The following is a 14,902-nucleotide window of genomic DNA, read 5'->3' on the forward strand; positions in this document are numbered from 1 at the left end:
CAACGCAGCATGAGACAGGCCAGGGCGATGGTAAAGACCCAGGGTCTAGGTTCAGTTTGACTGTTCTCTTCTTTCCTTCCCACCCTCCATTTAGGTCCTGTGTACCTTCTAAGGCTCATGTTAACGTCTTTTTCCTTCTTGAAGGTTTCTCTGATTATTTTGTGCTAACTGGCCATTGCCTTCTCTGAGTTCCTGTTGGCCTGGCAGTCCACCCTTTCCTTTAAATTCCTCCAAAGGAATCTCATGTCTTATGTGAAGGAGGTTCCTCCTTTTCAGTAGTGGTATCATATCTGAAGAGTCTGACAGTTTGCTGCAAAAAATAATCCCCTTTTTAAAGGGATTTAATCAGTCTCGATCCCTGCAGACCTCCTCTGATTCCGCTTATCAGTTCTGTAGCGTCATCAGCTGGTGCTGGTCGCAGTGAGATGTCCTTTAACTCCTTGCTGTACCTTTAAATACTTGTGTCATTGCTTGACACCGGGCCTTGCTTGACACAGGCTTCTGCTTGACATGAGAGAGTTCATTTTGCTTTCTACACTTACTAAGGGTCACACAGTCAGTTCTAGGTCTGGCCTGGGACTAACATATCTTGTCAAGCCAGTGTTCTGTCTGGGAGACCCAAACCATTATATCTTGGGTTTTCTGGTACTCAAATACACATGCTTCCCAGAAGACAGAATAATATGAAAGAAGAGTAAGTGAAATAAAACAACATGAGGTGAAGGTTTTTTTTCTTTCCACATAATCTATTAACCTCTTTAATCTGTCTCACAAAAAGGCAACAAACCTTATTTAAAAAAAATACATGTATGTCACCTCCTGTTATTTTTTAAATGTTACCTCTAAGAACTATGTAACTTTTATTGGAAAATTTGTGACTTAAAGACTGAAGTGAGGCTGAAAGGTAATCAATATCTGTTGAAGACTATATGAGCCAAAGGCTTTGAGCCAAGTATCATTTAGAACTTCCAAAAGTCAGTTCTATGAGGCATACGTTATTATTACCTTTCAGATGAGGAAATTTTGGATCATAATATGTACCTGACAATTGATGATTCTGTAGGCAGCACAGCTTCCTGGCAAATATCACTACCAAGGCTCTGGAGTCAAATATTACTTTCTTTTTTTTTTTTATTTTCAATCATTTTCCCCAAATGAAATCCTAATATAATAATAGCTTGCACTTTTAGAGCACTTACAATATGCCAGGAAATACTCTCAGGACTGCACATGTGTTCATACATTTAACTAATTTTGTGTTTGTTTTTTCCAACTATAAAAAAACATGTTACTTTTGTTTTAAAAAAAAAGAGAATATAAAAGTATTAAGAACAAAGCGAAAACTACATTTAAAAATCTCACTCCTGTCCCAGGCTCTTTTTTTTTTTTTTTTTTTTCCAAACCCTTGCCAAACCAACCTTGTACACAACAGCCAAGGACCAGAGAAATGGAGGCTGGAGGAGGGGCAATGGATGGAGGAGTTCTTAATCTTGGGAGCTGAAGGCACGAAGCGGCAATTCTTAAAAGAAGTAGAAAAGTTAGTAGCTCCAGAAAGAAAAGATGCAGCTATTCCTCAGTAGTCAGAAAGGCGAATAACATTTTGCCATTTCGGATACGCAACAATAACAAAGAAGGACAAGGCCAGATGTATAACAGGGGAGGGACAGGGGGGCGGGCGCACTTCTGCCGCGCTTTTGGTCGGAGTGGAGATTGGGGACCCGAGCTCGCTGGTGACGTAGATCTCACGTGACCAGGAGTCGACGTGTACCGAAGTCCTGCTAGTCTGGTCCTTGTTCGCGTCTGGGTATCACCTTTTCTTTAGCAGGCAAACCGCAGAGCCTGAGGCCAGTGGAAAGAGGAGTTAACTTGACGGAATTCTGCAGGTTGGTATCAAAATAGGTGCTGCCTGGGGACTTCTAGGGTGGGAGTGGCCTAGGGCAGAGACCTGGTCAAAGCCATCTCTCCACCTCCTACCTCCAAGTCTACAGAAAGTGATGACCATTGGGAAAGGTCCTAGGGGTCCGGGAAGAAGGACAAGGAGAACTGTGATAGTTTAAAAATAATCATTCTCTGCCACTTCAGACTGCTTTCCCAACACCTCCCCTCCCCCCAACCCCTGCCCCAGTCTTAAAGATAGTTTTGGAAATAATCTGCTTTTCTTACTCCTTGTCTGTTGGGAAATTCCAGCTAAATTGTACTGTGGGGCGGGGGTGGGGGTGGAAGAAGTGGGAGAAGCAGAAAGTGGGAAAGTTGTCATAACCAAGTACCTTAATGAGGAAAAAGGTACAAGGTGCTGGTCGCCCCACCAAGCGTTCGCCCCTCCCCTACTGCCACCCCTCCCCCCATCTCCAACACATCCCACTCTACTCCCGTTTTCTGTTTGTCCGCAGGTCTGTTATTCTTAGCACTACACAAGGCTAGAAGAGGCAAGGAAGAAACTGTTCGGATCAGTACAGGTATATGAGAGAAATGTTATAAATACCCCTGGTGTCAAGGTGAGGCATGCACATGTCAGAGGTCGTGGGTCCAACTCTTCCTACCCGCCCCCCCCCCCCCCACTGCCTATTCTCCAACCTACGCTGTTCTAGGAGGGTCTTGGGTTTTGTCCGGCGTGGAAAAGTGGGGGGGGGGGGGGAAGACCTTGAAAAAAGGTGCAGGGAGGGACAAGAGACAGGTAAGGAGGTAGAAAATGGAGGTAAGAGCCGCCGGCTCAGGGAAACTCTGATTGCTGATTGAGTCTCCCAAGTGGAAGATATTTGATGATAGCTAAGAATCAAAGAAAGCAAATGCTGAGACCTCTGTCCAGAGCACTGGTCCATTCACCAAATATTTGACTTATGGTCACCTTGCTTCCTAGCAGTAATTGTATACAGAGAGGAATAAATCAAAAAAAAAAAAAAAAAAAAAAAAAAGGAAAAGGAAAGAAGGAAGAAAGGAAGGGAGAGACTCACAAGATGAAATCCTGTCAAAAAATTGAAGGAAAACCAGAAAATGAGAGTGAACCAAAGCTTGAGGAAGAGCCAAAGCCTGAGGAAAAGCCAGAGGTGGAAGAAGAGCCAGAGGAGGAGGAAAAAACGGAAGGAACTTTTAGAGAAAGACTGATTCAGTCTTTGCAAGAATTTAAAGAAGATATATACAACAGGCATTTAAGCAAGGAAGATATGTTTAGAGAAGTGAGTGAAATAGAGGAGATAAGGAGAGTAAGAAACAAACTTACAGTGATGCGTTGGAAGGTTAACCGAAACCATCCTTATCCCTATTTAATGTAGTTTGCCTTGATTTTATTTTTTTCTGATATTAACATTGCCATTTAGCTTTCCTTTGATTTGCATTTTCTTGATATACCTTTTTCCATCTTTCTACTTTTAATTTGTTGCTATTAGTGATTTTAGATGCATTTCTTGTTAACCTGCATCTCATTTTTATCATATTTTGAACAATACACAAGTCTCTGCCTTTTAATAGGAGAGCTTTACTCATTTGTACAAAAAGAGATTCCTGACAGGATATAAAATGAAAAAAAAAGTTACTAAGTAATATGTGAATATCATATTTTTGAAAGAAAGAATACATTTGTATATTATATGCACAGAAAAACGTGTGAAGGATGAAAGACAAAAAGTATAATCATTTGTAGGATTATGAGTAATTTTTTACTCTGCTTATTTGTATTTTTTCTTATTCCTAGAATGTACACACATTATTGTTAAAATAATAAAAGTTTTATAACAAAAAAGAAATAACTAACAGTATTTAATTTATTTCTAAACGCACTGGGGCACTTAATATTTGTTGAGAGAATTTTAGAAGCAAATGTGAATTCCAAATTACCACCAGACCACTTAGCTAGAAGAATAAATTTATATTTTTTTCTCATCTGTAAAATAGAGACTCTGATCTCTAAGGGATATATGAGGACCAAATAAGGTAATCACTGTGAGCTCTATTTTAGCAGGTTTTTCCCCCCCATCAGCCCATGCAGGATCCCAATTCCCAAGGGATTTGTATCAGCTATTTGGGATGATAGAGAAAGTAGTTCTCACCTGTACTTAAGAATAAATCCAGGCAACTGTTAGGTGAGTGCCACCTTTATGTTCCTTTCCTTCTGTGCCTGCCCAACCTCCCTTTATTATCCCTTTGATATTGTCATGTATATTGGATAGTTCTGCCCCTTCATCCAGGCCCCTGCCTATGGGCTGATAATGTTCTGGAATTCTCAAATAGTGAAGTCTAACATATTTCTTTGGAACACCCAGTGGGCTGAATCCTCAGACCCACAGAAGGGGGGAGAATGCCCATTTCTTAAATTTACATAGTTATGCAGGGCAACTTGGGCCATATCTTATAGGTATCTTGACAGTTAAGACTCCGACACAATGCATCAATTTGGGGATTGGACCAGAAGACAAGTCTGAGTAACAGATGTTATGCTTTAATCAGAATTGCTTCTCTTTGAGTCTAAAGATTATGGTTTTATCTTCTGACTATTTCCTTAGGGTGAGTGATCTCTCCCAGAAGACTGGTGACAGGCCCTCCTCACCAGTTCCACAGATGCCTCTAGACCTGGGTAAATTTTAAAGGGAGGTTCTGCTTCAGATTCTGTGTCTCCATCTCTCTCTGCCCCACCACTGCTCGCACTCTGTCTCTCTCTCATAAATAAATAAACATTAAACAAATTAAAGGGAAGTTCAAGTCAGATTTGGGGATACTGCCATCCTTACCTGGAAATGTGTATATCTGCATCCAAATCTACGTACCTATATAGATATCTGTATATGTATATATGGCTCACAGTTTTTCCAGTAGTGAGTTATTTAATTTTTCTGTGATGCTCTTTTTTGGGCAATTCATGACTTTAGACTATTCTTCAAAGTTGTAACAGCCTGATGGATGCTAGTCGGGCTGGATTCTGACTGGAGTAAAAAGCTTCCAGGGGCTCACTAAGTCAGTTTTCTAAGACAAGATGGATCCAATCCCCTGGCACTCAAAGGAGTGGTACTCAGGTAGGATATAGAAAGGCTCATTCAAACCACACTCCTCTCCATGGTGGGTCTGACTTTGGTTTCTCTGATTCAGATGAAGCAGGCACTAGACTCTCCTTTGCTGATGACCAGGCTGTCCTGGATATACTTACCTGGAGGATGACAAAAGTCCCTATAGCAGGTCATAGCACTACACTTCCTTTCTTCCTTTTATTTTCCTTCACAAGGGTACTTGATGAGAACTTTTTATATGGAAGAAGACCTCAAAATTGACTAACTAAAAGCATTGGTTGTGATAGTCTGTCCGAGCCATGACAACTGTGGATGCAATCAGGTTGGCATTAGAGGGCCTGGTGGTAGGTAGGAATAATTTTAGATTTTAGATAGTACACAAATATATTATATATAATTGTGATGTCCATGTGTTTATTTGAATGTATATTAATGAATACTCTGTTTCAGGCAAATGATTATAGTATAGATTCAGGGTGTTGTTATAAAGTTTCCTTTTAAAAAATAGTATTCAAATTAAGTTAGTAAGTCACTTTGAAGACAGACATGAGGTAGAACACAATACTAATAGCAGAGGTGGTACACAGATGTGGCAAAAATCATCTTAGTGGGAAACATTCCCCTAGCATAACTGATTTAGGGATAATATCTGGAAACACCTGTCAAGAATTATGCCATCTGGGATTTTACCCTACTTACAAATTAACAAATTAGCCTGCTACTGTTTAATGGATACTGGCAAAAGATGACTAGAATCCCAGGTCAGAGATTATAATATTACTCATGGCAAAAGCCATAGCCAGAGCTTCATATTGGTTTGTGTTATTTCTCCATGATCTTCAAGTTCCATGGGGTGACACAGGCTCTTTTATGGATGTCCGCACATGCAGTGCTTTGTGTAACAGGAAAGAAACCTTGTATTTGGAGATTTTATCACTTTCATGGTAAACAAAAGCAAGCTCTGTGTCCAGGGAAAGATGTTACCTTGTTCTTCCAAGTTGCTTGTTGCAAACACAACTCTGACACATGGCCTGCCTGCGTAGAGTGGTCAGGGTCTTACATTCTTGGGATACCCAATAAAAATGTGCAGGGATTCTCAGAATTCAAAGCAGATTGACTCTCCCAGTAAAGGTTTTCTCTGTGTAGTAAATTTTAATTTTTTAAAGGTTTATTCATTTTTTAGAGACAGAGACAGAGCATGAATGGGGGAGGGGTAGATAGAGAGAGAGCCACAAAATCCAAAGCAGGCTCCAGGCTCTGAGATGTCAGCACAGAGCCCGATGCGGGGCTCGAACCCACAAACTGTGAGATAATGACCTGAGCTGAAGTCAGACACTCAACCAACTGAGCCACCCAGGCACCCCTCTGTGCAGTAAATTTTAATGTGAATGGCAAGCCTTTCCTAACATCACCTTGGATTTATAATTCCAAGGTAAATAAAGCAGATAATGCATTATACTGTAGAGTGTCAACAGGGCATTTGTAACTTTCTAATTTTTACTTAATACATAGAATTTTGAATGAATCCCAATTAACTGAAAAGAACAACTAAGAAACTAAAAGTAAATAGTCTATGAGGAACTTTAATCTTACAATAAGACATAGCTACCATGATGCACAAAATAAAAGTAGAGGAGCACAACCAATGCATTTATCAGGATGCAAATGACAGGAGTAATTTTATGCAAATTTTTTCACTGAGAAACTGATAGGAGAGTGTGTGTTTAAAAGCCAGCCTCAAATCCCATACACACATAATCGTCTTTGCCTCTATAAAAGGAAAAGGCAAAAGCCAAGAGAAAAACTGGTCTGTTCCCTTTACAAGCAAAGTTAAAGGTAGGGTAAGGGTTGAGGGAGGGTGGGGCATCTCACACATACCAGTGTCCAAAAGCAGTTATTTGATGCTCTGACACCAGCGTTTTGCAACAGCCTTAGCAAAAACAGCTGCACCATTTGATGGATAATTTAGTTGGGTATGGAGTGTGTTTTGTGTACTTATTAGCCATTTGTACATTTTACTTTGAGAAATGTCTATTCAAATGTATTGCCTGCACCCCACTCCCCGCAGTATTTTCAGTACAGTGTGGGTAAAGAATCTTTAAAGGAATAAGGTAGATCCATATGTACTACCCGTTCACTATGCTGTGATTAAAAGAAAAATGAAGGACAGGAGATATAGTATAAAAATACATACACACACATACATATCCATACCCACAAACATCAAAATGAAGCCCTTTAGCTCACTAAAAGGAGTGATCATGTCTTTCTTTTATTATTTTTTTTAATGTTTATTTATTTCTGAGACAGAGAGAGACAGAGCATGAGTGGGGGAGGGGCAGAGAGAGAGGGAGACACAGAATCGGAAGCAGGCTCCAGGCTCTGAGCCATCAGCCCAGAGCCCGACGACGTGGGGCTCGAACTCACAGACCAGGAGATCGTGACCTGAGCTGAAGTCGGTCGCTCAACTGACTGAGCCACCCAGGCGCCCCGATCATGTCTTTTTAAATGGCATTTTGATATCTCACCAAGCTTCCTGCTATCTGGGTTTTTAAGAAATAATTATTTTTAAAAATTTCTCCTAATGGATAATTGTACCATCCTTGCTTTGTAACTGTCAAATTTTTTTCTTGGACCTAGAGTCCTTTTCCCTTCCATGAACTCTCAGTCCTTTCCAGATGTTATATCATTAGCCTATTACTTAATAAAAAATGAAAGTGAAGCTAAGAGAAAATGTCTTGGCCAAGGTCACCCAGCTATTAAATGCAATCAATGCCTGCCTAAGATCAAAGCCCTTGCTCCTAATATTTACTCTGTAACAGTTGGTATTTAATAAATATTAACAACAACAACATCATCCAACATCATTGTGATGCTGAAAGAATTCCTGTTATTTCTTCAAAGGTCCATTCCCTTTTGAGTCCTGATCTTGGTTCCCACGGTTCTCCCTGACTGAAGCATTCTCTCAATCACTCCTCACACACTTAGCCTGGATAACCCTTACTCATCCATCTCAGAATGGATGTTACTTCTTTTTTAAAAACTTCTTTTTTTATTGAGATATAATTCACATACCAGACAATTCACCTACTTAAAGTGCACAATTCAGTGGTTTTTACTATATTTAGATATGTGCAACTATCACCATAGTCAATTTTAGAACATTTTCAAGTCAAAAACAAACACCATAACCTTAGCTATGACCCCTCCTCCCATGTCTCTGTCCCTCCAGCTCTAAGAAAATACTAATCTACATTCAGACTCTACATATTTCCCTATCTTGGACATTTCATAAGAGTGTGCTGGTATAAAATGTCTTTGTGACTGGCTTCTTTTACTTAGCATATGTTTTCAAGGTTCATCAATTGTGCAGCAATTTCTTTTTATGGCTGAACAATATTCTATTGTATGGATATGCCACATTTTGTTTATCCATTAATCCATTGATGGATATTTGGGCTGTTTCCATCTTTTACTTATTATGAATAGTGCTGCTATGAACAAGTTTTATGAGGACTTATGTTCTTATTTCACTTGGGTAGATATCTGGGAATTTAATTGCTGGATCATACAGTAATTCCGTGCTTAATTGTTTCAGGAATTGCTATACTGTTTTCTAAAATGGCTGAACATTTGACATTCCCATCAGCAGTGTGTAAGGGTTCCATTTTCCCCATATTATTAAGAACACTTTTTATTATCTGACTTTTTGATTCTAGCCATTTTAATGGGTGAAATGGTATCTCATTGTGGTTTTGATTTGCATTTCCCTGATGACTAATGATGTTGGAAATTTCTTCATGTGTTTATTGGCCATTTGTATATCTTATTTGGAAAAATGTCTATTCAAATACTTTGCCCATTTTAAATTGGGATGTTTGCCTTTTTATTATTGAGTTACAAGTTTTTATTTCATTTACAAGTTCATATCAAATATATGACCTGTATATATTTTCTCCCATTCTGTGGGGTTGGCTTTTCACATTCCAGATGGTGTATTTTGATGCTCAAAAGATTTTAGTTTTGATGAAGTTCAATGTAGTTTTTCTTTTGTTGGTCATGCTTTTGGTGTCATATCTAAGAATCCTTAGCCATATCAAAGGTCATGAAGATTTACCCCTATGTTTTTTTTTTTAAACAATTTTTTAAATGTTTATTTATTTCTGAGACAGAGACAGACAGAGCATGAGTCGGGGAGGGGCAGAGAGAGAGGAAGACACAGAATCAGAAGCAGGCTCCAGGCTCTGAGCTGTCAGCACAGAATCTGACGCAGGGCTCAAACTCACAAACCATGAGATCATGACCTGAGCCGAAGTTGGTTGCTCAACCAACTGAGCCACCCAGGCACCCCTATGTTTTTTTCTATTAGTTGTATTATTTTATATTTTATATTTAGATCTCTGATTTGTTTTTAGTTAACTTTTTTGTGTATCCTGTGAGGTAGGGATCTAATTTTATTAGTTTGCAAGTCACTAATTGTTCTAGCACTATTTGTGAAAGGATGATTTTTTTTCCATTGAATGGTCTTGGCACCTTTGTTCAAAATTGGCTGACACATGATTTTATTTCTGCACTCTTGGTTCAATCCCACTGACCTATATGTCTATCTTGTATGAGTATCACATGGTCTTGATTATCACTGCTTTGTAGTAAGCTTCAAAACCAGAAAATGGTTTGATGTACTTTACTGTTTTCCAAGATTGTTTTGGCTATTTAAGGTTCCTTGCAATGCCATAAATTTTAGAATCAGTCCATCAACTTGCACGAAGTAATCAGATGGGATTCTGAAAGGCATTGCACTGAATCTGTAGATCAATTTGGGGAGTATTGCCATTTTAACAATATTAAAATTTTAAATCCAGGGGCTCCTGGGTGGCTCAGTCAGTTAAGCATCCGACTTCAGCTCAGGTCATGATCTTGCAGTTTGTGAGTTTGAGCCCTGCATCAGGCTCTGTGTTGACAGTCCAGAGCCTGGAGCCTGCTTCAGATTCTGTGTCTTCCTCACTCTCTGCCCCTCCCCCACTCGTGCGCTGTGTCTCTCTCTCTCAAAAATAAACATTAAAATTTTTTTAAAAACATTTTGAATTCATGAACATGGGATACCTTTTTCCATTTAATTGCATCTTTTTTTTTTCTTAAGTAAGCTCTATGACTAGTGTGAGCTTGAACTCATGTCTGTGAGATCAAGAGTCACATGTTCTACCAACAGAGCCAGCCAGGTGCCCCAAATTTTATAGATTCATTTTTTGGTAATCTCTACATCCAACATGGGGCTTGAACTCATGACCCACGAGATCGAGTTGCATGCTCTTCTGACTGAGCCAACGAGGCACCCCATCTTCTTTAATTTCTTTCAATAATGTTTTGCAGTATTCAAAATATAAATTTTGGACTTTCCTTATTAAATTTATTTCTAAGTATTTTATTCTTTTGATGCTAGTATACATAGAATTGTTGTCTTAATTTCCTTTTCAGATTGTTCATTGCAAGTGTATAGAAACGTAACTGAGTTTAGTATATTGACCTTGCATCCTACAACCATGCTGAAGTTACTTGTTCTATTAGTTTATCAGTGGATCCCATAAAACTTTCTATGTACAAGATCATGTCATCTGTAAATATAGTTCTACTTCTTATTTTTCAATCTGGATGCTTTTCATTTGTTTTTCTTGACTAATTGCCCTGGCTAAAACGTTCAGTGCAATGTTAAATAGAAATGGTGAGAACACACATCTTTGTCTTGTTCCTGATCCTACGGGTAAGGCATCCAGTATATTCAGCACTAAGTCTGATGCCAGCTGGGGTTTTTGGTAATGGATGCCCTTTATCATGTTGAGGAGGTTCCTGATTTAGGGATGTTAAACCAACCTTGCATTCTGGGATAAATCCCATGTAGTCGTGATGTGTAATTGCTTTTTTATGTTACCAGGATTGTTTTGCTCGTATTTCTTTGGGGGGATTTTTGCATCCCTTTCTATAAGAGATTCTAGTCGATAGTTTTTCTTGTCATGTGTTTGTCTGGTTTTGTCTGGTATTAGTGTAATACTGATCTCATAAAATGAGAGCTGTATTCTTTCACTTTCTATTTTTTGGAAGAGTCTGTGAAAGATTCTTATTTATTTTTTTAAATGTTTTTATTTTTATTTTTGAGACAGAGAGAGACAGAGAATGAGCAGGGTAGGGGAAGAGAGAGAGAGAGAGACAGAATCCAAAGCAGGCTCCAGGCTCTGAGCTGTCAGCACAGAGCCCGACGTGGGGCTCAAACTCATGGAGTGTGAGATCATGACCTGAGCTGAAGTCGGATGCTTAACCGTCTGAGCCACCCAGGTGCCCCAAAAGATTCTTCTTTAAATGTTTGGTAGAATTCAGTAGTGAAGACATGTAGGCCTACATTTTCTTTGTAGGTAGTTTTATTATTATTATTATTATTATTATTACTTATTCAATCTCTTCACTTGCTATAAATTTCTTCAGATTATCTATTTTTTTCTTGAGATAGTTTGGCAGTTTGTGTATTTCTGGTAATTTGTCCATTTCACCTAAGTTATCTAATATAATGGAATACAGTATTTTATATTATTCCTTTATGATCCTTTTTCATATCGATAAGGTCAGTAGTCATGACCTTTTTTTAAATTTCTGATTCTAGTAAATTGAGTTCTCTCTCTCTCTCCTCTCTCTCTCCCCACTCCTACCTCCATCAGTCTAGCTAAAGTTTGTCAATATTATTGATCTTTTCAAAGAACCAGTTTTGGTTTCACTAGTTTTCTCTACTTGTTCCATTCTCCATCTCATTAATTCATGCTTTACTTATTATTACCCCACTTTCTACTTGCTTTATGTTTAGTTTGCTCTTTTTTCCCCACAGTGTCTTAAGGTGGAAAGTTAGGATTTTGATTTGAGACTTTTCTTCTTTTTTAATATAGACATTTAAAACTATATATTTCCCTCTAAGCTCCATCCCAGAAGTTTGGAATATTGTATATCATGATACCAAAGTTCCATTCCATAAGCTTTGATATGCTGTATGTTGTGTCTCATTTTCATTCATTTCAAAGTATTTTCTGATTTCCTTTTTGATTTGTTGTTTGATGCACTGGCCATTTAAGAATGTTTTGCTTAATGTCGAGATATCCATGAGTTTCCTATTTTTTTTCTGTTATTGATATGAAATATTATTCAATTATGGTCAAAGAACATATCTTGTATCATTCCTAACTGTTAAATTTATTTGAGGTTTGTTTTATGGCCTATCACGTGGTCTACCATGAATAATGTTCCATGTGTATTTAAAAGAATGTGCATTATGCTGTTGCTGAGTGGGATATTCAACATATCTATTAGATCTAGTTAGTACATGGTGTTCTCAAGTCTTTTATTTCCTGGTTGATCTTCTTCCCATTTGGTCTATTTATTATCAAAAGTGGGGTATTAAAGTCTCCCAACTATTATTGTTGAATTGTCTATTTTCCCTTCCTTTTTGTCACTTTTTTTCTCATGTATTTTGTTGCTTATAATTGTTATATATTCCTTTTGGATTGAGTCTTGTCATTATAAAATGTCCCTCTTGCTTCTGGCTTTTGTTCTGGCATTGGAAACAAATCGGAACAAATTCCAAGAACTTGGAAGCTGTCGCTCCATCCTAACAACCAGTAAAACACTGAACAAACTGAAAAACAACTACTCTTCTTAGATCCATTAGAGAATTGAGGTCACTGAGCAAATCATTGCTCTGAAAAAGGAGACACAGACAGGCAAATACAGAGAATTATAATTTGTTGGCACAAAATCCATGAACAGAAACTTCTTCAGGAAACCAGTACTGAGGTAGGAAAACCTAAACTAAAATCAACAAATTGCCAGAAGTTTAATGTGGACATGTCCAGAGAGGCCTAGTCTTAGGGGGTGCTTCCACACTTTTATGAGTTTTACCTCCAGAAGCCCTGGGAGGTTCTCACAGTGAAGACTCTAGAATATCCTCTTGTGCTTCTGGCAAAGGGAGAGGAAAAGTAGCTGTTTTTTTTTTTTTTTAATTTTTGATATTTATTTATTTTGAGAGAGAGAGAGAAAGAGTGTGAGCAGGCAAGGGGCCGAGAGAGGAAGACATAGAATCCAAAGCAGGCTTCAGGCCCTGAGCTGTCAGCACAGAGCTTGATGTGGGGCTTGCACTCATGAACCACGAGATCATGACATGAACTGAAGTCGGATGCTTAACCGACTAAGCCACCCTGGAGCTCCAAAAGGTAGCTGTTTGTAAAACATGTGGAGCATTCTAGTCTTTGTAAGAAGGCTTTCCCTCAAGAGAAACTGTTTCACCAAGCCTAACCTACTAGAATTCTAACCTACTAGAATTTTATCAGAGCCCAGCTGACATGAAGGAAGGGAAATATCCAAATCCAATCCCCTCTATCCATCCTGTCTCACCTAAGTAAAGGTGGGGTAGGCAACTGAGAAGCACTTGTGAAGGCCGCAGCCCTGACCATACGCAGATGTTAGGCTCATCTAATTTCCAGTTTCAATAATGCCTTTGGGCATCAATTGCTCTGTAGACTAATGGAATCAAATTGGGTTCCTTTGAAGGAAGAGTTCCAAAGGTCAGTGTTTGATATTTGTTCCAATCCAAGGAGGAATACTCTTCCCAACCATGTCCTTCTGTGGCTCTTTAAAACAATATAGCCAGGCCACAGTTAACTGGTATCTTCATCGAATATATTAATCACTTCCTAAATGCCTCCGCCATAACCATCACTGTTTTTAGAGCACTTGTGGCTTGAATCTCTCCATGCTCTGTTCAAAATTAAGTAAGTTTCATCAGGAAAATGTTAGAACCTATAAGCTTTATGATTTTTTTCTCTTCCCAGGCAAAATCTCTGCTCCTGGACTCTGGATCTGGGAGTGAGGACAATGGCATTCTTCTTTCAGAATGACACTTCTGCTTTAGGAGCTAATGTCTCAGTGGAGATAGAAAGGAAACAGCAGCCTGAGGCTTACTTTTCATAGTGTGAAACCATACCTTGAGCCAAGCCAAAAGCAAATAGGGCACCTGTATTCTCAATCGTGTCACACCCACGGGACAACCCCCATTCCATCAGTGAGGGCTGGTTGGAAGGAGAGAGCACTCCCCTCTCAACTGCACTCACCTGGAGATTCTCACAGTGAACACTCTAGAATATCCCCTTTTTATAATTTTCACCAGTTTCACTGGAGAGTAGGTCACCAGAGCTCTTCATGCTGTCATGCCAGAAACTGACCTTCTACACATTGCTTCTTCCTGGAAAACTTCCCTGGGAACTGGATTAAGTCCTCATACTCAGGGCTCCAACTGCCCCTTCAGTACTTACTACACTCTTCCTCTGTTTCCTCCCATTAAATCATGAACTCCAAAAGAATATAAAGGCTATATCTACTGTGTTCTCTTTTATATCTCCAGGGCCTTGCTTAGCACATAGTAGATGCTCAATAAATTATGGTTGCACTGGGGTGCCTGGGTGGCTCAGTTGGTTAATTGTCCAACTCTTTATCTTGGCTCAGGTCATGATCTCATGGTTGGTGAGTTTGAGCCCTGTGTCCAGCCCCACGATGGCAGTGCAGAGCCTGCTTGGGATTCTCTGTCTCGATCTCTCTCTGCCCCTCCCTTGCTCACTCTCTATCTCACTCTTTCTCAAAATAAATAAATAAATATTTTTAAAATGATGGTTGAACTGAAATTATAGTTCTTATATTTTTAAAGTTTTACTTTTAAAAGTTTATTTTGAGAGAGAAAGAGTGCTTGTGTGCGCAAGCAGGGAAGGGACAGAAAGGGAGAGAGAGAGAGAGAGAGAGAGAGAGAGAGAGAGAGAGAGAGAATCCCAAGCAGTCTCCACACTGTCAGCATGGAGCCTGAAGTGGTGCTTGAACTCCCAGAACTG

The 14,902-nt window shown here is 39.1% G+C and overlaps 1 protein-coding gene and 1 long non-coding RNA gene across 4 annotated transcripts; both read left to right on the forward strand.

Moving 5' to 3' along the window:
* The first annotated feature begins 1,691 nt into the window (after nucleotides 1-1,691).
* On the forward strand, nucleotides 1,692-13,980 carry LOC106976282 (uncharacterized). Of its 3 annotated transcripts, XR_008289804.1 has the most exons (6): nucleotides 1,692-1,883; nucleotides 2,391-2,456; nucleotides 4,497-4,567; nucleotides 5,077-5,163; nucleotides 11,150-11,321; nucleotides 13,856-13,980. It is a non-coding gene; the product is annotated as an uncharacterized LOC106976282 (long non-coding RNA). The 3 variants fall into 3 exon arrangements; XR_008289805.1 differs by lacking the exon at nucleotides 11,150-11,321; XR_003418117.2 differs by lacking the exon at nucleotides 13,856-13,980 and having other exon boundaries at nucleotides 11,150-13,827.
* Nucleotides 2,652-4,486, forward strand: TCEAL9 (transcription elongation factor A like 9). Its single transcript, XM_027053139.2, has one exon. The coding sequence runs from the start codon at nucleotides 2,838-2,840 to the stop codon at nucleotides 3,267-3,269; it is 432 nt and encodes a 143-aa protein (XP_026908940.2). The 5' UTR covers nucleotides 2,652-2,837; the 3' UTR covers nucleotides 3,270-4,486.
* Nucleotides 13,981-14,902: the final 922 nt, after the last annotated feature.

Source organism: Acinonyx jubatus, chromosome X (genome assembly GCF_027475565.1).
Source record: "Acinonyx jubatus isolate Ajub_Pintada_27869175 chromosome X, VMU_Ajub_asm_v1.0, whole genome shotgun sequence".
Classification (NCBI taxonomy): domain Eukaryota; kingdom Metazoa; phylum Chordata; class Mammalia; order Carnivora; family Felidae; genus Acinonyx; species Acinonyx jubatus.

Coding starts and splice junctions, on each gene's coding strand:
- TCEAL9 (XM_027053139.2), top strand. CDS start 2,838: ATGGTCACCTTGCTTCCTAGCAGTAATTGTATACAGAGAGGAATAAAT.